General features: G+C 48.1%; 1 protein-coding gene across 1 annotated transcript; it reads left to right on the forward strand.

Moving 5' to 3' along the window:
* The first annotated feature begins 3,781 nt into the window (after window positions 1-3,781).
* Window positions 3,782-5,715, forward strand: LOC135829133 (uncharacterized). Its single transcript, XM_065341540.1, has 2 exons — window positions 3,782-4,298; window positions 4,343-5,715. The coding sequence occupies exons 1-2, from the start codon at window positions 3,782-3,784 to the stop codon at window positions 5,713-5,715; spliced, it is 1,890 nt and encodes a 629-aa protein (XP_065197612.1).
* The last annotated feature ends 21,955 nt before the right edge of the window (window positions 5,716-27,670 follow it).

The following is a 27,670-nucleotide window of genomic DNA, read 5'->3' on the forward strand; positions in this document are numbered from 1 at the left end:
ATGACATTGTGTCAGTTAAACTGCCTAGTGACAACAAATCATTGCATTTCCATCTTGGGGAAGACTGACTGACAGCAACGCTGTACAGATTGTTCAAATCATCTCATTTCAATTTAGTTGCAGTGAAGTGAAACACTGTGTACACTACATGTATGTTGGTGTGTCTGTGCGTCTTGAGTGTGCACAAACGATCTTATTCCTCGTATTACTAATAGATTATTGTCCCCGCCATCACCTGTTCACAGGTCTTTGAGTGGATTGATTTTCATTGAGCATCACATTCGTTGAGAACTTGGTAGTTGTGTGCTCCCATGCATCATTACGGTAATAAGCGTATCCTTGTGCTATCTATTTGTTGCAGGTGTGCTGATCTTCAGAAGCTTGCGGAACTGATTGCTGCTGAACATTTGCATGGCCATGAGCAATGGTGAAGCTTGCTATTGCACTCTCAGCATGTGCTAGTATTATGCTGACCACTGCACTATGTTACTCTCTTACACTACTTCGTGTATGTTTACATGCGTGTACCCGTCCCCGTACGCATTCGTTTCGTATAATTATTTGTTATCCCTCTTGACTTTACATGTAAATGGGTGGACGTTTGCATGGCTGTTGGAGTTGCGTGTGTATTGTGTCTCTACTCTTTTCTTGGTGTTTTCTTGGCGTTGTATAAGTTTGTGTGTGTGTGTGTGTGTTTGTGTGTGTGTGTGTGTGTGTGTGTGTGTGTGTGTGTGTGTGTGTGTGTGTGCGCGCACGCACAATAATTTGAAAACAAATAATTAATCCTGGGCTCTCCATTATTCTCTTTCGATTCTTGGTTTTTTTCTAGTTATTTTCTTGGCGTTGTGTGGGTGTGTGCGTGCACAATAATTTGGCAACACTAAATGATTGAGATGTTGTAATTTGCAGCGTCTGCGAAGAGACCACTTGATTTGAGGATGGTGTTTGTAGGGTTTTTCATGTAATGACGTGGCTGCAGTGGCGCCTCAATACATATTTTTTTATCTTGAGAAGTGAATGATGTAAAGGATTAAAGGGAGAGGCCGTTTTCTGGTTAATATTCACTGCTTACAGCAGGTCCTATGTCTAATTTCGAACTCTGGATAGGGGATGCCTAATTGGCTGGACTTTATACAGGGGTGTTGTCCACATAAAGAATCCTTATAGTTGATTTCAAAGTTTGGACTCCGTACAGTTGATTTTGGACCAATGGACTCTATATAGGGGTGAAGCCAATTGGCTGGACTCTATACAGGGAGTGATGTCCATCGAAACTTTGAGCTCACAGTTGATTCCAAGTTTGGACTCTGTACAGTGGATTTTGGACCAATGGACTCTATATACGGGTTGGACATCATATAGGGGCTGGACGCTCTACTGAGTCCAACATATATACCCCGTTTTATTACAAAAGTCAAACTGCGACAATTTCGATGACACTTAGGAGGTAATTAACTTGATGTGACCTTTTTCTAATTTTTTCTAAAATAAAGCCAAGTTCGCGTACATTTTCGCAATTAACGCATCCAGTTCAGAAGACATTTCACATGAGGTATCAAGCGTTTTTCTTCCCTTTCTCTCATGGATTATACAGGGAATGGCTGAAATGAAAATACTACAACATATAGCGAAAATGTCCTGAGATATAACTCTCGTGACAAGGTTGAGTTCTCAGAAGGAGATATGATAATAACAACAACAGCGTAGTGAAGAAATTATGTAGCATTATTCACACATCGACGAGGAATAGCATCAAACAATTGTACAGACAACACATTTTCTTTCTGGAAACAAAGCTCAGGATAAAACTTAAGTTTGTACAACGCTTCTAACACAGCCGAATGCAATGGACCTCTACCACGTGACAGTACTGAGAAAACGTCATTAAACGCCACCGATCCCAGCACCACACACACGGCCAACACCACCACCGAAGCCACGGAGTCTGAGCAGCAGAGCAACGTCAGTTGGCTATAGTGCTCCAATGAGTAGACTTTCTGAGTGGTCTCCTCATCCGGAACCTGGTGTAGAGCCCCATGTGCATGATTGGCTTGTCAGTATGCAAAGCCCGCATGGGGTCAGTGCTTTACACCACTTGAAGCCGCTGGAGCTGCCCAAGTTTAGCGGAAACGCGCAACAGTTTGTGCGGTGGAGTCAATCGTCCAAGCGGCTGGTGGATGAGGATCGCTACGTATCCGACGATTATAAGCTGGCTAGGCTAAAGGAGGCGCTCCAAGGAAGCTCGGCTGAGGACATTGTGGCCCAGATGTTTGACGGGCCAGGCGCATACGCTGCTGCTTGGGCAGAACTTGACCAGTGGTATGGGGGAGAAGACCGCCACCTGGCACTACAGGAGAAGGCAATCCTGAACCATCCCAGAATCGCAGACCGTGATTCAGAAGCCCTGCGAAAATTTGCTGTCAAGCTCAGAAATGTGCTCATGAACCTTGACTTGGCTGGAGGGAGCTATTCCTAAGTGCGCTGGAAGAAGTGTAGTTATACGATTTTACGAACCACATCCAGACAGCAAATGCAACGCAACCACATTGTCGTTCTGGCTGGTAACACGGGTCCAGAACGCGAGCCGATGACATCTTGGCGACAGTCGGCGCAGAGAAGTTGAACAAGACACCTCCTGCGGTCCCGCCAAAGCTTAGGTCATCTGCTGTGTATGCTGTGGAGCTCAGTACTCAGCAGTGTGCCAAGTTAAGCAAGAGCCATGCCACAGCAGAGTGTCCGGAATTCAGGGCGCTGACAACCAAGCGCCGCTGGGACCTGGTCAAGCGTGCCAAGCTGTGTAGCTGTTGTTTGGAGCATGTACACTGGGCGCGTGAGTACCAGAAGCTGGAACGTTGCCACTGTGGAGAGAGGCACCACTCACTTCTGCACTACAGCAAGTCAATTCAGCCACAACAAGCTGGAGCGCAGAATCCCGCTACGATGCGGTCAGCAGCTCTGGCACCTCGGCAGGAAAGTTCTCACCATGCTAGTGTCAGCGTGCCGCAGACTACCGCTTTCGCTACCGTGCCAGTGAAGATTATTGGCCCAACTGGCAAGCCGGCAATCTGTACGGCCATGCTGGACTCAGGCTCGACTGCAAGCTTCATACGGGAGGATGTAGCCCATGAGTTGGACATGGCAGGTGAAGTTCACATGTTGAACACATCCACGATTGGTGCACAGCATACCTCCAGCTATCCGGAACTGGTCAAGGTGCAGATGGAATCCATTGATGGAACAGTGTCATACCTGCTCAAGGCATGCGTATATGATCGTGTGACCAAGAAGACGCAGGTCGTCCACTGGAGCCGGTACAAGTCCAGCTATGAGCATCTGAAGTTCATAGACTTTCCCGAAATCTACAGCACCACGGTCGACCTCCTGATTGGTCTAGACGTCATTGATGCCCACACATCACTCGCGGAGTACAGAAGCAGCAGCGGTGGACCGATTGCCCGCAAGACGCCACTGGGATGGGTGTGTATGGCCCAACGCCCAGTGCACCCAGTGATGACGAGTTGTCCGTCAACTATGTGCATGCTTTATACAGCGAATGCAGCATAGACAGCCTGGTCCAGATTTTCTGGAATCTGGAGGCAGTCGGTATGAAGCACGAAGGCACCTACATCACCTCTGCAGAGAAGCTGGCTGAGGAGATCATTGAGAAATCCATCAACTTCCATGATCAGCGAGTCACCATGGCAGTCCCATGGATCCACAGCAACGGCGAGCCTGGTGTCACCGCTAACCGCGCCATGGCAGACCATCGCCTGTGAATGCTATGGACAAGCGTCCAGAGCTGAAGGCAGCATACGGCAAAGTCATATGTAGCCACATTGACAAAGGCTATGTGCGCGCAGTGTCGGCAGCAGAGGTTGAGGCAGATTGCGACGACCAGTGGTTCCTGCTGCATTTCGTCATTGTACGCGATGACAAGGCCACCACAAAGGTACGTGTCGTCTTTGATGCTGCTGCCAAGTATGACGGCACGTCGATCAATGAGTGCATGTACGCTGGACCCACTCTGCAGAATGACCTAGTGAAAGTGCTTCTGCGGTTCTGCAAGGAGCCAGTAGTGCTCACGGCGGACATTACCGAGATGTTCCTGCAAGTCGTGCTAGCTGAGCAAGACCGCCGATATCATGGCTTTGTGTGGGACTCACGAGTATACGAGTTCGAGAGATTGGTGTTCGGCATCAAAGCCTCTCCGTACCTGGCATGCAAGGCGCTACAAGTGGTGTGCCGCGAAACAGCCGCCAATATGACCCAGCCATGTTGCAGATCGTTGACCGAGACATGTATGTGGATTATCTGCTGCACTCTGCTGTCTCCGTACCGGAAGCCATCCGCACACAGCAGACAGTACAGGACATCCTTGAGCAGTGCAGCTTCCACCTCCGCAAGTGGCTCCGCAATAGCTCGGAGGTGATGGAAGGCGTACTGGAAGCTGACCGCTCACCGCAGCTCATAGCTAGCATCAATGATCATGATCACTGTGTGCTACCATCAGTCAAGACGCTAGGCGTGATGTGGTCGGCAGAGGATGATACCTTCGCCTTTGAGTTCAAGCCACCTGCAACGAAGAAGCTGACCAAGCGAGCCGTGCTGAGTAAGATGGCATCTATATTCGACCCACGCGGACAACTAGCTCCCTTCACGATTCGCGCTCGTGTCATGTTCCAGGAGCTGTACATCCTCGGCGTGGGTGGGGATGATCCACTGGACGCTGAGCACACGCGGAAATGGAAATCCTCATTTAGCGAGCTGGGAGATCTGGCGCTGATCCGTGCGCCGCGCTACTTCAAGTGTCCGGGTCGCGAGTCGTCTGTCGCTACATTGTCGATGCACATGTTCACGGATGCTTCAGATGCCGCCTACACCTCTAACGTGTACGTCCATGCTGAGTACCCAGATGGCAATGTGCAAGTGAAGCTAGCACTCGCCAAGGCGCGTCCATGTCCCATTACGAAGATGTTGATCCCGAAGCTGGAGCTGAAGGGTGGTATGCTTGGTGTTTGCCTGGCCCAGACAGTGAATGACGAGCTAGAACTGCCGAAGGCTGATGCCACCTACTGGTCCGACTCGATGAACGTGCTTCACTGGGTGAGAGCACATTGCAGAAATTTTAAAGTCGACGTGGGCAACCGGATAGCAGAAGCACAAAAGTATTTAGCTGGCAACCAGTGGAATCACGTTTCTGGAAAGCTGAACCTAGCCGACAAGAGCACAAGAGGCTTGACAGCAGCCCAGCTAGCCAGTGATTCAGTATGGTGGAGCGGTCATGAGTTCCTCGTCCAGCAGCACAATGAGTGGCCGTCTCGTCAGATAACCATGCCAAAAGAGTTGCCCGGAATGGTAAAGCGAGTGCAAGTGATGGCGTTCGCTGTGCAGCAAGTTTCAACGGAGGTTTTTCATCTCCACCCCAACAACTACTCGTCATGTAAACGACTAGTAAGATTGATGGCCTGGTGCTACCGTTTCATCAACCGCTGTCGTCGACGTCATGCTAGCAGGAGAAGGGATCCGGAAGCAGCAAGTACAGCAGTCGACTCTGTGGAGCTGAAGTCTGAGGAGCTCCAGCGTGCTGAATGTCACTGGTATGCGATTGCACAAGCAGAGAGCTATCTTGCTTCGTATCGGCAGCTGACATCAGGGAAGTCCCTTGCAGCGAATGACCCGCTGCTACGGCTGAATCCTGTGCTCGACAAGGACTAGCCATGTGTGCTACGCGTTGGAGGTCGTCTGAAGACTGCCAGCCACTTGCCTGAGCATACCCGGCATCCGATAATCTTGCCCCCAGCACCATCGGATTACTCAGCTGATAGTCGACGCCGAAGATCGCAAGTGTGACCACAGTGTGGGCCCAAACCACCTCTTGGCAAACCTTATGCTGCGGTTTGGGATCATCCATGGCAAGGTTGTCACACGATCTCACCGTGCACACTGCGTGCTGTGCAAGAAGAAGTGGGCCACTGTGGCTTTGCAGCAGATAGCACCGCTCCCGCTATTCCGAACAGCTCCACCGTACAAGGCATTTTCAAGAGTGGGATTTGACTATGCCGGTCCGTTCCGGACAAAACAAGGGCGTGGCAAGACCCAGCTCAAGAGGTACCTCTGTGTCTTCTCTTGTTTGCTATCCTGAGCCTGTCATTTCTAGATGGCGTATGGCCTGGACACCGAGTCGTTTCTGCTAGCATTCACCCGTTTCTGCAAGCGCAGTGGCGTGCCAGCTGAGGTCGTGTCAGATAACGGGACGAACTTTGTCGGTGCAGAGCGCGAGCTAAGAGAAGCTGATCAAGCGCTAGGTTCTAATGAAGTGGCCGCAAGTATGACCAGCCAAGGAGTTCACTGGCTCTGCAATCCACCTCTCGCTCCGCACCTTGGCGGCGTATTTGAGTGTGTGGTTAAGGCAGCAAAGCGCGCAATGATGGCAACTCTGTCCCAGGCCAATCTCACTGATGAGGAACTTGTAACTACCATGGTGAGTGCGGAAGGCCTACTCAACTCGCACCCGTTGACCGCTGTCCGGATTGACGTGGATGATGCCGCACCGCTAACACCGATGCACTTCCTAGATGGACAGTGCGAGCTGACTCTGCCACTCGAAGAAGTCGCTGAGTTGCATCCACACCGTCGTTGGCGGCTCCTCCAACAGCTCCTACGCGAGGTATGGCGGCGATGGCTTCGAGAAATAGTGCCTCGGCTGAATGTGCTTCAGCAATGGTCTCGACGCAGCCGCAACATCAAGCCCGGTAACAGTGTCCTCTGCATTGTGGCTTGTGGCTTGCCGCCAGTGACTATCCAGATATGTTGATTTTATTGTATTGTTAGGTACCCACTCCCGTACCTTTTCTAGCTGGCCTGCATGCACTTGCGTACTCACCTTTTGTCTCCTTTTGTTCCGTAGGCCTGGGTAGCTACTTGCGCGTCCATATTTGCCATAGCTACCCAGGCCCTTTATCTTGCCGTTCAGACTTGATCTCACTCTCTCTTATGATCTTCGATGTAGTCGTTTCGTTCGTCTTGGTCTCTTGTCTCGTCGTCTATAATAAATGTCGTTCCCCCAACCTACCTGTTCATGTTGTAATGTCTGGATATGTCGTCAGTCGTCCTGTTTCGAATTCAACAGTATGCTTTTCTCATAGGTTTGACAGATTGGTGCCGTAGTGTACTCCAGTCGGCTCCGCTGGAGCTTTGTTGTGGTCGTGAGTGAAATTACTTGTTTCTGTACTCCAAGCATCCTCTGTAATATAGTGGATATTGTCTCCCCCTTCCTCTTCCTCCGGCACGCACCAAATAATTCGGTAACGAGAGTAGCGCCGCCAACCATGCCCGATTTGTAGAGTGTGGTATAAAGTGCTTTCTTAACTGTATCTGGTCAGGCGTAGTTGTACAATCGAATATGCTCCAGCTTGTAGTAATTGTGCTATTTCTTTACACCTCTACAGGCAATGTTTGAAATTCCAGTACTTTTGTGGGGTAGGGTACTACACTACTGCACACTGTGTGCTGGTGGCATAACTGTGTTTCGGAATGAGTGTGCTCCGCATACTGTGCGGGCGGACAAGTCCTGTTGTATCTGTCTTACTGAACGCATTGTGCGTTGTGCTATGTTACAACGGTCTTGCCTGGTGAGTGCATTGCGCACTGAGTGTCGGCGATGATTCCTGGTGTAACTGTCCTAATTGACAAGCACATTATGCACTGTGTGGTAAAACTGTGTTTCTTGATGAGTGTACTTCGTATAGTGTGTTGCTGGACATGTCCTGTTGTATCTGTCTCACTGGATGAACGCATCGTGCGTTGTGCTGTGCCCGAGCTGTCTTACTTGATGAGTACATTGTGCGCTGAGTGTCAGCGTTGATTCCTGGTGTAACTGTCTGAATCGACGAACACATTATGCGCTGTGCAATTCCATATGAGTCCCAATAGAACTGTCTCACCGAAGGAGTACATCGGGATCTGTGCGACATCCGACGAATCCCGGTATATCTGACTGGAAGAGTTCATTGTGCACTGCGAGGTGACGGTGGATTCCCAGTATATATGTCTTACTGGAAGAGTTCATTGTGCACTGCGAGGTGACGGTGGATTCCCAGTATAAATGTCTTACTGGAAGAGTGCATTGTGCACTGCGAGGTGACGGTGGATTCCCAGTATAAATGTCTTACTGGAAGAGTGCATTGTGCACTGCGAGATGACGGTGGATTCCCAGTATAACTGTCTTACTGGAAGAGTGCATTGTGCACTGCGAGATGACGGTGGATTCCCAGTATAACTGTCTTACTGGAAGAGTGCATTGTGCACTGCGAGGTGACGGTGGATTCCCAGTATAACTGTCTTACTGGAAGAGTGCATTGTGCACTGCGAGGTGACGGTGGATTCCCAGTATAAATGTCTTACGGGAAGAGTGCATTGTGCACTGCGAGGTGACCGTGGATTCCCAGTATAAATGTCTTACTGGAAGAGTGCATTGTGCACTGCGAGGTGACGGTGGATTCCCAGTATAACTGTCTTACTGGAAGAGTGCATTGTGCACTGCGAGGTGACGGTGGATTCCCAGTATAAATGTCTTACTGGAAGAGTGCATTGTGCACTGCGAGGTGACGGTGGATTCCCAGTATAACTGTCTTACTGGAAGAGTGCATTGTGCACTGCGAGGTGACGGTGGATTCCCAGTATAAATGTCTTACTGGAAGAGTGCATTGTGCACTGCGAGGTGACGGTGGATTCCCAGTATAACTGTCTTACTGGAAGAGTGCATTGTGCACTGCGAGGTGACGGTGGATTCCCAGTATAACTGTCTTACTGGAAGAGTGCATTGTGCACTGCGAGGTGACGGTGGATTCCCAGTATAAATGTCTTACTGGAAGAGTGCATTGTGCACTGCGAGGTGACGGTGGATTCCCAGTATAAATGTCTTACTGGAAGAGTGCATTGTGCACTGCGAGATGATGGAGGATTCCCAGTATAACTGTCTTACTGGAAGAGTGCATTGTGCGCTGCGAGATGACGGAGGATGCCCAGTATAACTGTCTTATTAGAAGAGTGCACTGCGCAGTGTCCAATGCCAGACGAACCCCTCTAGATCTGTCGCCCGGGATGATTGCGTTCTACACTGTGCGACGCCAGATGAGTGCCCATATAACTGTCTCACTAGATGAACGCCTTATGCACCAATCAATGTGAAGCACGTCCAGCCCGGCAGTGTCCGCCACCTCCCAATATCAATGTCTTACTAGTTGACGTATTGTGCAATGTACGATGTCAGTTGAGTCTCTGTACGATTGTTTCAACGAATGAGTGCATTATGCCACGTACAATGTTGGGTTGAGTCCCAGTAGAATGGTCTTACCGGATGTACGTATTGTTTACCGAGAGTTATATGTCGAGTTTCAGTATCAGTATGTCTCATTAGAGGAGTGCTTTGCATACGGTGTGGGGTCAGCTGTGTCCTAGTCAAAATGTATTACTGGAGGAGTTCATTCCAGTATGTCTCATTCGCTCATCAGATTGTGTACTATACAATGTCAGATGAGTCCCAGTATAACAGTCTCTACGGGTGCTTTGGGTACTGTGTAATGTCCGCTACCTCCCAATATCAATGTCTTACTACATGTAGTTGACGTATTGTGCAATGTGCGATGTCAGTTGAGTCTGCATGATAGTCTCGATGAATGAATGCGTTCGCCATGTACCAGGTTGGACGGGTCCCAGTAGAATGATCTTACCGGCTATACATTTCGGTCACCAAGAGTAAAATATTGAGTTCCAGTATCATCATCTGTCCTATTGGAGGAGTGTCTTGCATACTGTGTGGTGTCAGCTGTATCCCAGTAAAAATGTCTTACTGGAGGAGTTCATTCTATACTGTGTGAAGTCAAATTTTGTCCACTGTACTAGTCAGATTGGACATGTGTTACGTGCACTTTGCAAAACAGATCAGACCTAACTTACTGGCTTCTTGCATGGGCTCTGTGTGTTCTGTGTGAGGCCTGGCGGCACTGTGTGAATATTCCTGGATTAATTCCAACAATGTTATGCTGTGAACTTAATCATGCCGTCCCTATCGGTTTTCACTTGTCCTGAGTCTGTTTGTGGTACAACCCTGTACATGATTCTTGCATCCAGATGACTTACTCTGCTGTTCTGTGTGCTTTTCCTGCTTGTTCTTTCTCCTTTCTCTTCTCTACTCCCTGCTTTAGAGTACTTCAGGGGTTGGCTATGGGAGGATTGATTCTGTTCAGCCCAAACTGAACCGATATATCTGCTATAATATTATGTGATCTTTATAGTCGCCACTTGCTGTTCAGGCAGGTTTGATAATCAGATGCCTTGTTCATGTGCACTGCGTGGACATATCACTATCACCTACCTGTTATTACAGTGCGGCCAGCAATGCTCAGCTTTTCACCGAAGCAGCCACTATCATTCGATATGGTCAAGTCCTGGCTGGCCAGTTCCTGACACCTGAACTACTATTCACACCCTACATGCTCTCACGCTCAATTTGGTGGGTTGTTCCTCATCACTGAACTGGGAGGTAATGCACCAGATCAGGGTGCTAGCTCATTGGACTATGAGCAACTTTGTGTACGTCATAGCCTACTCGTTTTTGTCATGTATTCTCTCTGTCAGTCTCCCTGTTTTGTTTGCATCTCTCTGCCTTCTTCCTTGTTGTCGCCGCGCTTTGCTTTTTCTGAGTCACATCTGGCTGCGGCCAACTACCCTTCACTTTGCGTGTTGTAGCTATTGCTGTCTATGTCTCTGTGTATGCCAGTATGTGTGGAGCGAGAATCTAGAAGTTAATGGAAGAGGGAACAGAGCTAGAGCATTTTCGTCTTTTGTCTTTAGTTCGTAGCCTATCCATTGCCCACTCCCAGTGAGTAAAGTGCAGGTGGGCATTGACCTTCTCTTTGAACATCTGCGATTCTTTCCTTGTTCATGGGTTCAGCATAACACACTGCTGGAGCTGGTCCCAGACCTCCACAGCATGCTGAGGGAAGGACGAAAGTACATCATTCCGTTCTCCGAGGGAAAGAGTGGGAGCGAGCTGAAACTGGTGTGATGAACGCAGTTGGGTGCTATGGCTTGATGTGTTGGTAGTTCAGGGTGGAAGACGGGCGAGGAGCATATCTGGGCCAGTTGAACAATGGAGCTTGTGCAGAAAGCGTTCTGTGAATGCCTAGGCTAGGGAGGTTTTTTTCTTTCTTTTTTTATTTATCTACATTGATCACGGCTCTGGGGAAAAGACAAAAAAATGCATAGTGGGAGCATTGATGGTGAGGCTTTCTGCCCTCAGCCGACCTGAGGTCTCAACATCATGGGGACATGTTGTTGTTGTGTTTATTTTACATAAAACGTACCAAAAAGGAAGAAGAAGAAAAAAGAAAGAAGTGACAGGTAGCAATTTCAAATTTGGACTTCACGGAGAATTTCAAAGTAATATGAAATCAGAGGCCACATGCCACGTACTGCCACGTACTGCTCTTTTCTCTCCGAAACTCAACACTTGCAAGCCAGATATGAAATACAGAAAAATTCATCAGTCACACCACAGGGACTCGAACCAGGGACCTTGCTATTCGCGAGCAATGCTCTAACCTACTGAGCTACAGTATGACACTTATCCACAGTGATGGTCAATCTACCGTTCTTCGGTCGATCCATATCTGGCTTGCATCACACTGACAGGTACAGATACATGATACTAAATGTTAAGATGAGAGACAGTACATTAGAAGGAGGGGAAAGATAAGACAGAGAGTGTTAGGAGGAGAGACAGTACATTAGAAGGTGGGGAAAGATAAGACAGAGAGTGTTAGGAGGAGAAGGAGAGAAAAGAAGGAAACACGTTATTGGGAGGAGTACGTGGAGCGGAATTTGAAAAATCATGGGGTGAGGCAGATATGATGCTGATACTCAGAGATGATCATGTGCCCACGATTAGTCATTATTCTTCAAATAGCGGTTGGCTGCAACTTTGAAACGTTGTAAGTTATTGGTGCAAAATGGACCAGAAAAGACTCCGACGAGCAGCTGGTTCCAGACGGGGAATATTGCGCGAGGGTAGGCTCGACACAGGTTGTTGCGGGAAGGGAGTGGAATTTCATTTGCCAGCTGGTGTGCGTGGGTGGGTCTTCAAAACGTACGACGGGTGGAGTGGACTGTTTGGGATTGGGGCTGTGGGGTGGCAACATTCTCTGTAGAAGGCTATGTGCATATGGGCAATGCATATTGTACAGGAGGCAAAGGTAGGGTCCTCACCGATTGGCGATGGCCACCCTGTTGGATGGGGCGAGCCAGAGTGGTTTGTGCACGGGCGGACAAAGCGATTGTAGATCACACAATGACACCTGGAGTCCAGCACTCGAGAGGGATTCCAGAGGAATAATAAAAAATTGCAGAGATGCTGCAATCCTCGAATAGCCAACTTGGAAACATATACCAGATCTCTTCAAGACATTGGACTTACGAGCACGTTCGAGTTGACGCAAGTAACTCATTATCGTTTTCCAGGCTAATGAAGCTAAGGAAAAAAGTTGACAGGACAAACCTCCAGCTCTTCAACAACATTCTAAAAACTAATGGTTTCGCGAGTAAACTTCTGTACCTTCTCCTCAGGTGATATACAAGGAAGAGCAAACAAGAGCAATTACAAATACAATTAATTATGAACTCGGATGGTGAGCCAATAAAAGTTTGGTGAAAAAGGAGAAGGACAAAAATTAATGTTACGAGATATGACTAACTGTCCATCAACCACCATTTTGTCGCACTCGCTGACTGTATAAGATCTGGTTACGTTGGTGGACAGTTAATTATAACTTGTAACATTTTGTCCTTCGCCTTTTTCACCATAGTTTAATTGGCTCACCATCCGAGTTCAACTTTGCACACCTGATGAGAGGTTATGACATATACGGCAAAACATAAGTCGTGTGGAAGAACTTGTTGTTGTACATAACTAGTCCATCACATTTACATGATAGTCTTTGGTTAGCCTCCCCTTTCTATGTGTATTACATAAATTTGAGCCTCCGAAGTTGGGTGGTCAATTTTTTTGCGTCGTCGAGTTGTAGTAAGGCCGGTATGTCCAAGAGTCTTACTATTTTCGCCATCATCCAGTAACTTTAGGCATTTTTGTTGCCGTGGCGCGTAGCTCGTGCTCTTCTTCGTTGTGCTTTCCTCTGCACCTTGGAGAATTGTTGGAGCTAGGAGTCAGGTCGCCGAATGTCTCAGTACTCCTTGTCAGTGTTGTGCCATTTTGTCGCACTTGCTGACTGTATAAGTTCTGGTTACGTTGGTGGACAGTTAGTCATAACTCGTAACATTTTGTCCTTCTTCTTTTCAGATTAATACATTATAATTCATTGTTCTTGCTCTTATTTGCTCGTGCCGCTATATCACCTTGGTGATGCGGAAGGAGACAATGTACGGGAGAAGGTACGTCACGACATGAAGAGAAGGCACGGAAGTTTACTCCCAAAAACTATTTAACTGCTTAATTCTTCTTTCTGCTCATACAAAAACGAGAAAGCATCAGGGATAATCTGACTTACATCATTCTTTGGTTCCAAGGAATGTCCAGAATTAAGTAGACAATCTGCTACGGAAACATTACCACTCAGTGCTGCAAAATGTAATGGTGTCTTACCATCCTGGAAGTAGCAGCAACAACAAAGAAAAACCATGTCCACATATACCCACGAGCATATACATGTCGATGCACACGCACACATGCACGCACACACATACTCATGGAACGCACACACACACACACACACACACACACACACACACACACACACACACACACACACAAACACACACATCCAAAAACACACGCATAAACACATACACACACCTCATACCCCATATCTCAGACCTGCCCAACGCAGAAGCAATGATAGCGAACAGCTACGTTAGACACAGCAACTAGTGCTGGGATTACACACACACACACACACACACACACACACACACACACGCACACATACAAACACACACACACACACCTTGACCTTGACCTTGATCTTGCCCATTGCGTATGCAATGATAGCGAATGTCGTAAAGTTCAAGTGAGAACGCGAGCGCAGAACTTGGCATGTCGTTTCAGGTCTCCTGGTCGACGAACCGGGCGTTCACAGACACAGAGAAGACGATCAGGAGCGGGCTGTGGCGGCGGAGTGCTACTCGCAACTCGTCTCCAGCCGGGACGATCTTGGCAACTCTCAAGCCAGGTGGTCACGCCGAGGTCCGCCAGGTCAGTCGACACCACATCTCGCCACCTCTTCTTCGGGCCGTGACAAGGACGGGGGGCAGGCAGCTCACCGAACACCAATTGCACGCACACACACAAACACACACACACACACAAACACACGCACATCAACTACAACACACAGCAATTTGCGGTACTGGGGAGTACCGGCCATCGGAGTGAGAGGCTACGGAGAGAAATGCGTAGACATGGCCGAAGCAGAATGTTGGCGGAGCCAAGTTTCTACCAGAGAGGATTCAGGGTCGGTCGGGTAGACACTGCCGGAGCAGAATGTTGGCGGAGCCAAGTTTCTACAAAAGTCTGCGACCCTGAGTAGCTGGAAATGAACGTGGCCAACACCCCATTTATTCACTTTATCAAAGTGAATTAGTGATGAGAACAGGGAGGTGGGATGGTCTTAAAACACTTCGAGCAAACAAGAATGATTCAAACACAGAACGGATCGAAATATATAGCCAGGCAAACTCTGGCAAGACACATCGAGTGCGACGTCGAACAAATGTCGCATGTCGCCCACGTTTGTTTGTTGTTTGTATTCTTTATTTAGAGTGGGAAGTCCAAAACAGGCCCTAGCCTAATAACAATGGTTCCACTAGTGAGGGAATGCTGTATATATGTGCATAAGGATCAGTGAGTGTAACAGCAACTAGTAGGGAAAGAAAAAGAGAGAAGAAAAACAACTCAAAACAGGAGTTGCGACTTGCGTAAGAAGAAAAAAACGTAAAGAGCAGTGCATACAGCATTTGTAAAAGGCTTATTTATCTGGTAAGCAAAGAGACAAGAGCCATTGACTTAAAGCGATTGCGTTTTCTTTCTTGCCTGACCGCAGCGGGGAGCTGGTTCCATAAAATGGTCCCAGCATAGGTAACACGTTTGGCAAGATATGGAGTTGGGCTGGCTGGGACAATCAGTAAATTGCTGTGCACACCACGAGTTTGAGTGGTATTACTGCGGCTTTAAAAAGTTAGCGAACAACATGCTGATGTTAGAGGAGTCATGGAGACAACGCCAGATAAAAACCAGAAGGTGTATGTTGGCGTATGTGGTCAATGTTTGGATGTTCATGCGTGTAAGAATATTGCTTGTGGGTGTCCCGACAGACTGTGCGTACAGCACGCTTGAAGAGCCCATTAAGCCGTCTACTTTGATACGCCGTGAGAAATGGTTAGTAAACAGAAGCGGCATACATAAAGTGTGATAAAATGAAAGAACGAAAATAGGCTATGCGACATTGAAAAGGCAGGAACGGTGCGTATCGTCTGAGCACGCCAACTTTCGACGCGACGCCCCGTGCGACGTGGTCGACCATGGTGTTCCACCTCATGTCCGCATCAAAGTGGAGACCTAAATATTACGCAGAGCGAACAGTTGGCAGAGGCAGTCTATTACATTGCACTTGCAAGTCAAATGTTTGAGATCGTACTGGCAATATCGACATGATCTGTGTCTTCGTTTCATTCAAGATGAGACCGCGGTTCCTAAGCCAATCGGCGAGGTGCTGGACAGCACTTGAGAGATTTTGGGACACCTCATCCGTGCTCATGCTGCTGGATCTAATTGAGATATCGTCCGCAAACTGCAGGATCGCAACGTTATAAGGGGACAGCTCTTTCGCTATGTCACGGACGTAGAGAACAAACAACAGGGGCCCGAGAACTGACCCCTGTGGTACTCCGGAGAAGCTGGTGTATGGTGAGCTCTGTACCTGACCGACTTTGACATACTGTGTCTGATCTGAGAGGTAGTCTGCAAGCCATTGCAGCACCGTTCCACCAATTCCGACCTCGAATAGGTCCTGAATAAGGGTTTGGTGCTTCACCTTATCAAATGCTTTTGACATATCTACGAAAGCAATCCCCGTGAAGTACTTTTTTGTCTGGGCTTGGCATATGCCCTCAACGGCTAATACAAGGGCATTACATGTGGAATGATGTGATAGCCGAACTGAGTTGGTGGAAATAGATCATGTCGGCACAGGTACTGAGTGAGCTTATCATGGATGACTCGTTCCAAAAGCTTTGAAACTATCGATATTAGAGACACGGGTCTGTGATTCTTTGCTATGCTGGGATCACCACCTTAAAACAGAGGTGAAATGCTGGCCACCTTCATAGGAGCTGGGAAATGTCCCTCCCTCATGGATTTGTTGAACAGTAAGGCCAATGACGGTGCAAGAACATCTGCATGAGCTCGAAGAAGGGCTGCAGGGACGTTGCGCGCCACATACACACCGCAGTGATTACGCATCTCATCTGTCTACCTTTCTGTGGCAGATCCGTCCTCTTCCTGTCCGTACTAGCATGAATCCTGTCTATCTGCCCCGCGATTTGGACACAGCCGCTAAAGTGTATTTGCGCCGTGACGAAGTTGGGCTACCACTCCAACCGCAGCATGATGGTCCTTTCCCCGTGGTCAAGCGCAGTCCCAAGTACTTCACTCTGCGTATCAATGGTAAGGACCAAACTGTCTCTGTTGATCGTGTTAAGCCTGCGCATTTGCTTGATTGACTTGCTGCGCTGCGCATCATCCGCTTACAGCTACTAGTATTCCACTCTGTACTTTTTTCTTGTAATTTTTGATTTCTTATCATTCACTTGATTGTTCCCGCACTCGTTCTCTGGGTAGGAATACTGTGGCAGTACGACTCTAGACTCGGACCTTGGGCATATAATTTAATACTTATCATGAAATCGCATCAGTAACTTTAATTACCCTTTCCTATATTCGTCATGCATGTTTATTATTCGTCATGCTTGTACATTTGGTTTGTGTCCTATCCTGTATCATGTTTTCCCTTCACCCATTCACGGCATAGTCCTCCCCTGTCTGTCGCCATGTATACACGGTACGTGATCTCGCACTACCTCAGTGCTACGCACGATACCAAGCTCTGCAGGGCATGGCCTCCCTGACTCTTCGCTATATCTACACTCATCTGTCTGTAAAATAAACCACTTCCTTATGTCAGTACATGACACAACATGGTGTCAGAAGTTAGTCAACCAGGTCTACACTTTGAGTAGAAATGGCCGAGCTCGCGCCGCCTGCAGACTTTGATTTCTCCATTCCAGATGCCTTACCGGCTTGGAAACGCAGGTTTGTGGGATATCGCCTCGCCTCAGAGCTCAGCGCGAAAGACGAGAAAGTACAAATCTCTACGTTGCTCTACTGGCTGGCCCCAGAGGCCGAAACTATCCTCGATCAACTGGTATTCGACGCCGTTGGAGACGAGGACAAGACTGACAAGGTCATGACGAAGCTGGACGCTTACTTTACGCCAGCACTGAACGTGTTTCATCAGACGACCATTTTCCAACAGTGCGTCCATCTTCCAGGAGAGTCCGTGGAAGAAATTGTTCGGAAACTTCACGCCGTAGCTAAATTCTGTGACTTCGGTGACCAGAAGGACAACAGAATTCGAGATCGCCTCGTCGCTCACATTCTGGATCGTCAAGTCGCATAGGAGCTGCAGCAGATTGAGCCCACAAAACTCACCCTCACGGATGCAGTTCTCAGGGCCAGGCAGGCCGCGACGTTGCAGCACAAGCCACCAGGCCGCAAGTCAATGCTGCATCCCACTTTGGAGGAAAGCAGCAAGATGCAAGGAGTCGTCTCCAGCGCAGTGGCATTCCATCGAAGCCTGCACCAACGCCGTCCATGCAGAGGAAGAGCGGCACTACATCTTCGACAAGTCCGTGGTGTGGCCACGCTGGTTCACACAAGAGCAACCGTTCTGCGTGTCCTGCATTTGGTCGCAAGTGTAATTCATGCGGAAAGAAGAGCCACTTCGCCGCCGTCTGTCTTTCCACTCCAGCAACCTCGCGTGGTGCCGGAGCTGTCGGAAATGAATCGCTTGCGTCCCTGTCGCCACTCATGGGTGTTGTGGCAGAGCTGTCATCCAACACCAGTCCTTCCCAGTCAACTGACTCCTGGTCAGTAAGTCGGCCTGTTTGCTCGACAAATTTGATATTCAAGATCGACACAGGTGCCGATGTATCGTGTATCATGCACTCGACTAACAGGATATCTTACAACGCCCTGTAATCACACCATCCACTACCAAACTCCTTGGTCCATCCGGTGCACATCTATCCATCAAGGGTCAGCTCACTGCAGACACCATGCACAAGAGTGAACTGTTCTCTATGGAGATGGTAGTTATCGTTGGTCCTGGATCAACCAACCTGTTGAGTCGCAGAGACTGCCTCTGACTTCGCCTGATCCAGCGTTTAGATGCAGCAGAATCATGTGCCAGCAAGCCAGCACAGCCCATCGGTTGTATGGTTGGGCCTCCAGCTGACATCAAGCTCGTCAACAACGCCACGCTGTACCACTGTGGTGTTGCCCGCCGTGTGCTTCTGCCTCTACATGACAAGGTCACAGAAGAGCTCGCGCGTATGGAGGAAATGGGCATCATCGTCCGGGAAACGGGTCACTCTGACTGGTGCCGGTACGTAAACCTAATGGTTGCGTACGGATCTGCGTAGAACTAAAGAAGCGGAACGGCAATGTGAAGCGCGAGCACTTTCCTCTTCCGAGAGTTGAGGACACCCTACCTAGGCTCGCCGGCTCTACTGTCTTTTGCACACTGGATGCCAACAGCGGCTGCTGACCCCTCACGGAGTCTGCATCCAAGCTGACCACATTCATCACGCCTGTGGGTCGGTTCGAATTCCTCCGGATGCCATTCGGTATAACCTCTGCACTGGAGATCTTCCAGCGACGTCTGCAGGATTTCTTGTTCCACGTCAAAGGTTCTGACGATCAAGTAGAAGCTTGCTGTGAACCATGTGGTGGTCTGTCCAACAGTTGGCACTGTGCATTACGCTGACATCAAGACAAAAGCGAGAGTGAGGCTGCCTCATGATGATAAAATCTATGAGATGGGTTTGCTTCGTAGCTGGGTGCATCCAGGTCCCACGCCTCGATGCAGGTTTCTGGAAATGGGTGTTCATTACAGACAGCCTGTTGGTAGCACACCACATCAGAAGCCGCTCACCAGCCTCGCGCACCGTGACCGTATCTCCCAAACACAGCCCTCCATTCGTCTCCCGCGTCATTGCTGCTGCCAAGTCTAGTATTAAAGTCACCAAGCAGCAACAGGACATTGTTGTCTGGTACACCATCGACCACCCTCAGCAAATCTGTAAAGAAATGATCTTTGACGGGTGCAGTAGCTTTACTGGTTGGTGCGTACGCACTCACAACTGTCACATACAAATCATTCCTTCTCTGCCATTGGCCATGCTCTTGAAGTTCCCCTGCCTCCGCTAGCTTGAGACGGGCCACAACCAATCTCGAACTTACAGCGCCCCACTGCTCACCAGCACGTCTCCAAGCCTCAATCATACCTGGGTTCAGCATACAGTCGACCTACCCTTATAACGATAACCTCTATAACGATATTACCCTTATAACAATATTTTCCTACCAAACCAAATCACTCCATTGACTTGTGTATACAATGCCTTACCTCTATAACAATATTGCTATGACGATATTACCCCTATAACGATATAAAATGGGCTGACCAATCGACATTTTCCATTTTATAACAATATCTAGCAGGGAATATGTAGAGCCCACTACCCAAGTAGGGAAAGCTTCACTTGTAGCCCTTTCCCAAAGGTGCTCGCCCTTTTTTCGCTCTTTTTGGCCCTTTTTGGAAAAGCCCGTTTCTTTCGCCCTTTATTGCGTTTTTTGGTGAATATCGCACCTTTGAGCTTTTTTAGCTGAAAAAGTGCTAAAGTCTGTTTGCTCATGCATGCGGTCACCGTTTCCGAGTGCTCGATCTGGATGGGCCTTGGCACGCCGCATTTTCGGGGCGGGGGGGGGGGGGGGGTGGGGGGCGGGGGGGGGGGGGGGAACAAGTTGGTGAAGCTTGTACAGAATGCTGTAAAAAGTGGGTTTTTTGAACTTTACTTCCTGTTTTGCCTTTCGTGGACCCATAAATGGAAGAGTGCGTATTCATTTCTCAGCTTGGGTTCATATCTGAACATGTATCATGGCTATCCTTCACTGAAAAAATAGCACTTTTTGCCTGTTTTCACTGAAAACAGAGCACTTTTCAGCATATTTTGAGGGACGCGAAAAGCACTAAGTGCGAATTAAAGGAGCACCTTTGGGAAAGGGCTATTCACTTGATAATTCACTGGGACCTGACGAAATGCAATGGGGGCACCAGTGGTCACCTTGCTGTGTACATAATGTGCATGTACGACAGTTTTTTATGCTTTGAAGAGTGTAAAAAATGAACAAAATCCATGTACATGTATTATGACGTATGTGTATGAAATGAACCAGTTACCCCTATAACAATATTACCCTTATAACAATATTTCTTGGTCTGACGCAAATGTCATTAACCCTTTAGGGCCCACAATTATTTCAAGAAATGCACTGCATACGCGAGCCCGGGTACTTATCTGGTCGTAACTTTGGTGTCCTTTGGCCGATTTTGGTGATCTTGGGCTTTCTGGAAAGCTCTTGGCCAGAGGAATACAGCGATAGCCAGCAATACATCACTCGATCCACAGAACCAGCGCCGCAGCGCGATACGGCGCTCCAAAGCCAGCATTGCGAGCGCCCAACTCAAATTCTCTGCCATTTCAACAAATTGCATCGCAGATCGCTCAAATTTTTTTACTGGAGAGCTGAGAAACATGCCTTTGCGATGACGTGAACTATCTGTAGCTGCGTGGGCCGCGAGTCAGGGAAAACCCCTAAAAACGAGTTCAAAATGCACGCGCTCGAGTTGACTCTGCTGAGCGAATTTAGTTCGAGTCTCGTATCTCCGCTCTCCGAACTCGGATCACTTTCGGGTTTTTTCGAGCTGATAGCTGAGACAATTCTAATGTCGATAGCCTTTTCGATTGTCCGATTTGGTCAAGGGACGGCCGAGTTACGCCAGGTTGCGCTTTGAAAAGTATGCACTGTACACTGGTACGGATATATCCGTACTATGGGCCTCAAAGGGTTAAAAGGGTAGGTCGACAGCAATTCCAACACCTTCATTCCAACGCGCAGGACCATCGCCATTTGGTAGACGGCGACCCGAGTGCAAGAACATACAGCCATCAGCTCTCCAGACATCGGACTCGAACCACTTTGTCTTTTGGATCGCAGCTATAACTTAGCGATCCCAAATCTCCGAAGCTCCACGACCAAAAAATCCAATTTACGAACCATCGCCAAATTATTATTTTGCCGCTTTCTGCAGAGCCGCTCGTGTCCAGAGTCCTCGACAAAGGAACAAACATTCCACGACACGAAAGCGAGAGCAGCCCCACGTCCACCACTACTTCCTTCCTTTCTCCTCTCTGTCTGGTTGGACTTCATCGTCGTCCTCCTCACCATTCCAAATTCAAATTTTCGAAATTCTCAATTGAACTTTCCGACTACTTGTGCAGTGAGTGCGCAACAACAACTCCGCAGTAGCTTGCAAGGCCACTGGCGGAGGTCACCACAGCCCTGCCCTAGTCTATACCACACGGACAGGGCTGTGCTACGTGACACAAACGACTTGAGGTCAGAGCACTTAAAAATGCAAACAACCACTACTGTCACACACACACACGCAAACACACACACGCACAGAGTTTTAAGCATCGAGCCCTCCACAAACACGCAGCAGCACACAATCACCCTACGTTCCCAGTGATGCACTACTGTTCATACGCCCTGGGTGTCACCAGAAGCTGCTCCCGCCATTTGAGCCTGGCTGGAAAGTGGGGAAGAGTGTGTCAACATCAACCGTTGTGATTAGCCATGTCAATGACGCAGAGAAAGTGATCAACATTGACTGCTGAAGCTAGCCTGATCTCCTGTATTACCGAGCACTGAGGATGTAAATGGACGGGTGACCTGAAGTGCCTTACATTACAACTGATGTCCACAGCGCTTAGCCGAGTCCTGCCAAGAGTGACAATGAGAGTGACGCTAGTGATAGTGGAGCCATCGGCCTGGAATTTGACGGCGGAGGCAGTGACTCAGTCCCATGCTATGATCTCCGTGGCCCAGCTAGCCGTCGACGCCCAATGGGATATTGTTCCTGAGTAGTGGCGTCTGGAGAGAGAGGGGTAATTGATTGACGAAGTAACTGTTGACGCCATCTCATCTCTCTCTCTCTCTCTATTTCTTTCTTGATAACGAACACATTTACTGTTGATCACTACGTACCGTATTTTACCGGTTATAAGTCGACCCCGGTCATAGGTCGACCCCCGTGTCCGGAGGTCTCAATTCTGCGTTTTAAAGTTTTCACCCAAAGAAGCACTACTAACCACCTCCTGCTACTAACACATCAGCAAATCATATTCAACATTGGAGGGTATAACATCCCAATCCTTGAAAAAATGCCAATAAACTGGCTGTCATGCAGGGTCACACACGCAACGGGAAGACTTGGTGGTAGTAAAATGGATATTTCGCAAACAACAAAAAGACTTTCTCTTCCTTTCGAAGAATGGAACTTGCCGAGCCTCTTCGAAAGCAAACTCTGAAAAAGCCCTACACTAGTACGGGATTCAGCGCAGAGCAAAAATAATTATGAGTCATAATACAATGCATGTAGTGTAGCCGTGAAAACTGGTGAATAAAGAATGCAGCAGCTTGGCAGCACGTGACCCGTCGTACCGCAGTACGCGACGGCGTCGCGGCTTAGAAATTAAAGGAAACACTGCGAGAAAAGTCAAAACGAAAATACATGTCCCTTTGTCAAAACTTAGAAGAAACAAACAAAATGCGACCAAGAATGATTTTGAGAGTCAACGTCAATACTCTTGTGCAGCTGTGCAAATTCTTGTCTTGCACTGTGCAACGCAAGAAACAAACAACCCACGAAATGACTCGTGAACTAACTGTAGGCTAAATCACTACATGTACGCGAAATTGCGTTCCAAAATAAACTGAACTTTCTGAGACATTTCATATTTCACATCCTGAGAGAAATATTAAATAAATAGTAAATATGTAAATAGGCGTCGAGGCGACAATAGTTTTAGAATTGCGATCAACAGAACGAGCTGAACCGACATTTTCACAAAGGCTTTTATTGTATTCAAAAAACGAGTGGATACGAAGGCAGTGAAGAACATGGAAGAAAGAAAAAAATGTGATATGGAAGAAATCATGAACAAAAAATTGTACTTCGAACTAGTTTACGCACAACACTCCTCAGGAAGCTACGTTGTACTAATGAAAAACAATCCAGAAAGATACTAATAAAGACAAATGGAGTGAGAAGAAACAACACCTATGAAAATGATAATCCTAGCACTAAGGTAATAACAGGAAAAACTGCGAAAGCACTTAAAGGGGAAGTTAAGGCTAAAATTAAAATTTCACCAGTTGTAGTCTTCGGAGTGCTGAGTCGAATGGTCGTGGTCCGAGAAAGCTGAGACGCTCCCTTCCTACTTGAATCCCAATCGAACTCGCGCACTTCCACCGAAACTGGGTGACTGCGCCCTACTAGATGGGGATTTGTATGCACAATGTCACTAAAAGCGCCATTTTGTTCCTATAAAAGCACGGATGACCGCGATTGGCCCACATGTTGTAGTCTTCTGGACGCTGAGTCGACTGGTTTTGGTCCGAAAAGGCTGCGATGCAGCATTCCTCCTTTATTCCCAATCGAACATGGTTGAACAAGTGGTCACGTGCTCCTGGGTGCCCAAATCACCTGGTCACCACGCCAGCAGGTGACAACTTTCACACCAAGGTTCAACTCGAGTTCAACTCGAGTGACAGGACTGCACACAAAAAAGGTCCAACAGGCTAGTAAGTTGTACCCTGCAGGCGCGGTGACCAGGTGACTGGTGTACGCAGGAGCACGTGACCGCTTGTTCAACCATGTTCGATTGGGAATAAAGGAGGAACGCTGCATCGCAGCCTTTTCGGACCAAAACCAGTCGACTCAGCGTCCAGAAGACTACAACATATGGGCCAATCGCGGTCATCCGTGCTTTTATAAGAAGGAAATGGCGCTTTTAGTGATATTTTGCATACAAATCCCCATCTAGTAGGGCGCAGTCACCCAGTTTCGGTGGAAGTGCGCGAGTTCGATTGGGATTCAAGTAGGAAGGGACCGTGTCAGCTTCCTCGGACCAAGACCATTCGAATCAGCACCCCGAAGACTACAACTGGTGAAATTTTAATTTTTGCCTTAACTTCCCCTTTAACGAACTTGTAAGGACTACTAGTATACTGTTGTTAGGTTCACGATTTCACATATGCACGCACTCGCACACTCGTACGCACTCGCACCCTCGAACTCACCTTTTCGGGCGCGCACTCACTTCCACTCTCGTACTCACCTTTTCAGGCGCGGACTTACCTTTACTCTCGTACTCACCTTTACAGGCGCGAACTCACCTTTTAGGGCGCGCACTCACATTCACTCGACGTACTCACCTTCACGGCCTCGTACTCACCCTGGTTGCTTTTCCTAATCTTTTCTTTCTTTGGCCTGGGTAGCTGGACTCGCGCTTTAGCACATTTATCTCCATAGCTACCCAGGCCCTAGATAAGCTCTTGCTGGAGCATTTGCTCTCCCCCTTCTAGCCCTGTCTAGCCTTGTCGTGCTCGCTTTGCTTGGTCTTCCTTGCCTGACATTGTTCTACACGAACCTTTGAGATTCCTTGTCGTGTCGACTTGCACCGATCGTTTGAGTGTGACTGCACCAGTCCTAACATTGGCGCCCGATCTTTCGCTCGACCTCACGACCCTGAGAACCGTAAGTACTCCTGCTCTACCGACTGTATTGCATTTTACTTGTGTCTCGTTTCGTTTCGACTCGACTTCGTTCTCGTACCACCTTGCTCGTCGTGTTAGCTTTCAATATTTGTATCGTTCCAAACTTTCGGTAGGCGCCCTTCTTGCATTTTACTTGTGTCTCGTTTCGGTTCAACTCTACTTTAGTACTTAGTTCTTGTAGTACCTTGCTCGAAATTCTAGCTTACAAATCTTTGTGTCGTACCGAACTTTTGTTAGGTGCCATCTTTCTTTTTTTTCTATCATTCCAAACTTCTGTACCGTTCCAAAATTTATAAACGAAAATGACTGTTGATCCGTGTCGCATACCTGCTGGTAGTTTCCCTGTGTTTTCTGGCGCGCCTGGCGAAGATATCGAGGTATTCTTTCTAGAGTTTGATTCGGCTTGCGAGGCGTATGGTTTTCCACCTGTCGAGCGCTCCGAAAATTTGTTAGATACCGATTTTGATCAAAGTTGTAGTTCACCTGTCGCCTCGTCCTCGAGACTTTTGATTAATGATCGCGATGCACTGCGGTACCGATTCTTGCGCAAATCTTTGAGGAAAGAAGCATCGAGATTTTTGTTAGCCTGCGATAAATCGGTAGTCGAAGATTATGTACAATTGAGAACTGTGTTGGTCGATCACTTTTTGCCAAAAGAGAATTCGTCTTTGTTTCGAGTCAAACTGCGCCATCGTAGACGATCCCCAAACGAATGTTTGGTAAAACTCGCCACCGATATAAGACTAATGACTGCGCGTGCATATCCTTCTGCGACGTCGGAAGTAATCGACGACATCGCAAAAGAAGCGTTTATTGATGCTTTAGATCCGCCAATTAAAGATAAAGTAATCGATTTCGATCCACAGACACTTGACGCCGCACAGCGTAGAGCTTTGGTAGTGGAAACAAACTTACAGAAGTCGAGTACGGTCCTCGCAGCTGCGGCCGCCGAATTTGCATCTGTTTCTCAAGTACGCGCACCATCGAAAACTTTTGACGAAGACGAACTTGTTGAGCGTGTAGCTGAGCGTGTTAGCAAAATTTTGTTGGAACACCAGAAACCGGCGAGTAGTCGACCTCGCTCACCTTCGCCTGAGCGCCGAGATTTCAAACGTCCGCACAGCTCGGAATCGCGTAGCCAAATGGGGGATCGTAGGTCGGATCGTAGAATCAGTTTCCGCGAACCGCCTGTTTGTTTCTTTTGTCAGCGTCGAGGACACATTGAACGTGACTGTTTCACCAAAAAGCGTTCCCAAAACTCGCAACATTTTGGCGACCGCTCGGACTCACGTAATTCTTTAAACCGCTTTTAGTGGCTGACGAGAGGCTGCCAACCACTTCGACTCCGATATCGAAAATCACCACCGATACGAACACTTTTGCCTCGACATTTAAACCTTTTACTTTGTTACTGCCGTACTCGATCCTGTTATTTACGATGTTCCTCCATGCCGTTCATTCTGCTAAGTCAACTGTCACTCTGTTATTACCGTACTCGATCCTGTTCTTTAAGATGCTTGTTCACGCCCTTAAATTTGTTACGTCGATTATAGTGAGATTTCCGTTCTTGTGCATTGCCTTAGTGTTACGCTTACTGGGGTTCGTGGTTTCTATTGTGAGGGGGGTTGTTTCCCCTGTGTTCACCCGAACTGCCCACTGCGTTCGTCGATATTGGACGAAAGGCTGCCATTTGCAAATAAAAATTTCCAGACGACAAAAAGGCAAAGGCGCAGTGGTAGCAGCTCTGGTGGACACGGGGGCAGCATTCACAGTTATTCGAAAAGATGTATTTGAAACTTTTGCACCGATGTCTACACTCGCGCCTCAGTCCACAGTTGGTATCGATGCACTCCAAAGCGCGACGGGGTCTTCGATTAAAGTACATGGGGTCGCGCAGGTTTGTATCGCATTCGACCATTCGACAGTAGTAAAGACTAAAGCTTTGGTAGTGGAGGGGTCCAGGAGGAAGTGATTATTGGTGTAAACACGTTGACTGGCCATGGCATGAGCATTTCATTCGAGTCCGACCACACACTTACCGCGTATCGAAAATCGTTTCCGTTGCGTTCGAAGAGTTCCGTAATTCCAAAACACACCATCTCATCCTCATCACCTCTATTCCCAAAGCTTGACGATAATGTTCCGATAGAAGATAAGAGTTTGCTTAATAAGTTTAATTGGTCTGGTTGTGTGGGCGATAGCGCTGCGATTAAGCATTTACAACGACTTTTGTTAAGCATGCGATCGGTAATTGCGGTAGATGATAATGACGTTGGAAAGACAGACGAAATACATCACACTATCACACTTACCGACAATCGTCCGATCCGCCACAACGCCCGTCGATTATCACCGGATAAAGCGAAGCTGACTCGTAAATTAGTAGATGACATGTTGGAGCAGGATATAATCGAACCGAGTTCTTCACCGTGGGCAAGCCCAATTGTTTTAGCGAAGAAGGACGGAGGTGGGACACGATTTTGCGTTGATTATCGAAACTTGAATAACGTCACGCGAAAAGACGCTTTCCCTTTACCGCGCATCGATGACACGCTCGACGCATTGCACGGCGCAAAATACTTTTCGACTTTGGATTTGCAATCGGGTTATTGGCAAGTTTTGGTAGCGCCCGAA

Source organism: Sycon ciliatum, chromosome 13, assembly GCF_964019385.1.
Source record: "Sycon ciliatum chromosome 13, ocSycCili1.1, whole genome shotgun sequence".
Classification (NCBI taxonomy): Eukaryota; Metazoa; Porifera; class Calcarea; order Leucosolenida; family Sycettidae; genus Sycon; species Sycon ciliatum.

Bases quoted from the DNA above. Each gene is read 5' to 3' on its own strand.
- LOC135829133 (XM_065341540.1), top strand. From the start codon at position 3,782: ATGGACAAGCGTCCAGAGCTGAAGGCAGCATACGGCAAAGTCATATGT. The intron at 4,299-4,342 runs GTATGTGGATTA...CCGTACCGGAAG, and splicing joins CAGATCGTTGACCGAGACAT to CCATCCGCACACAGCAGACA.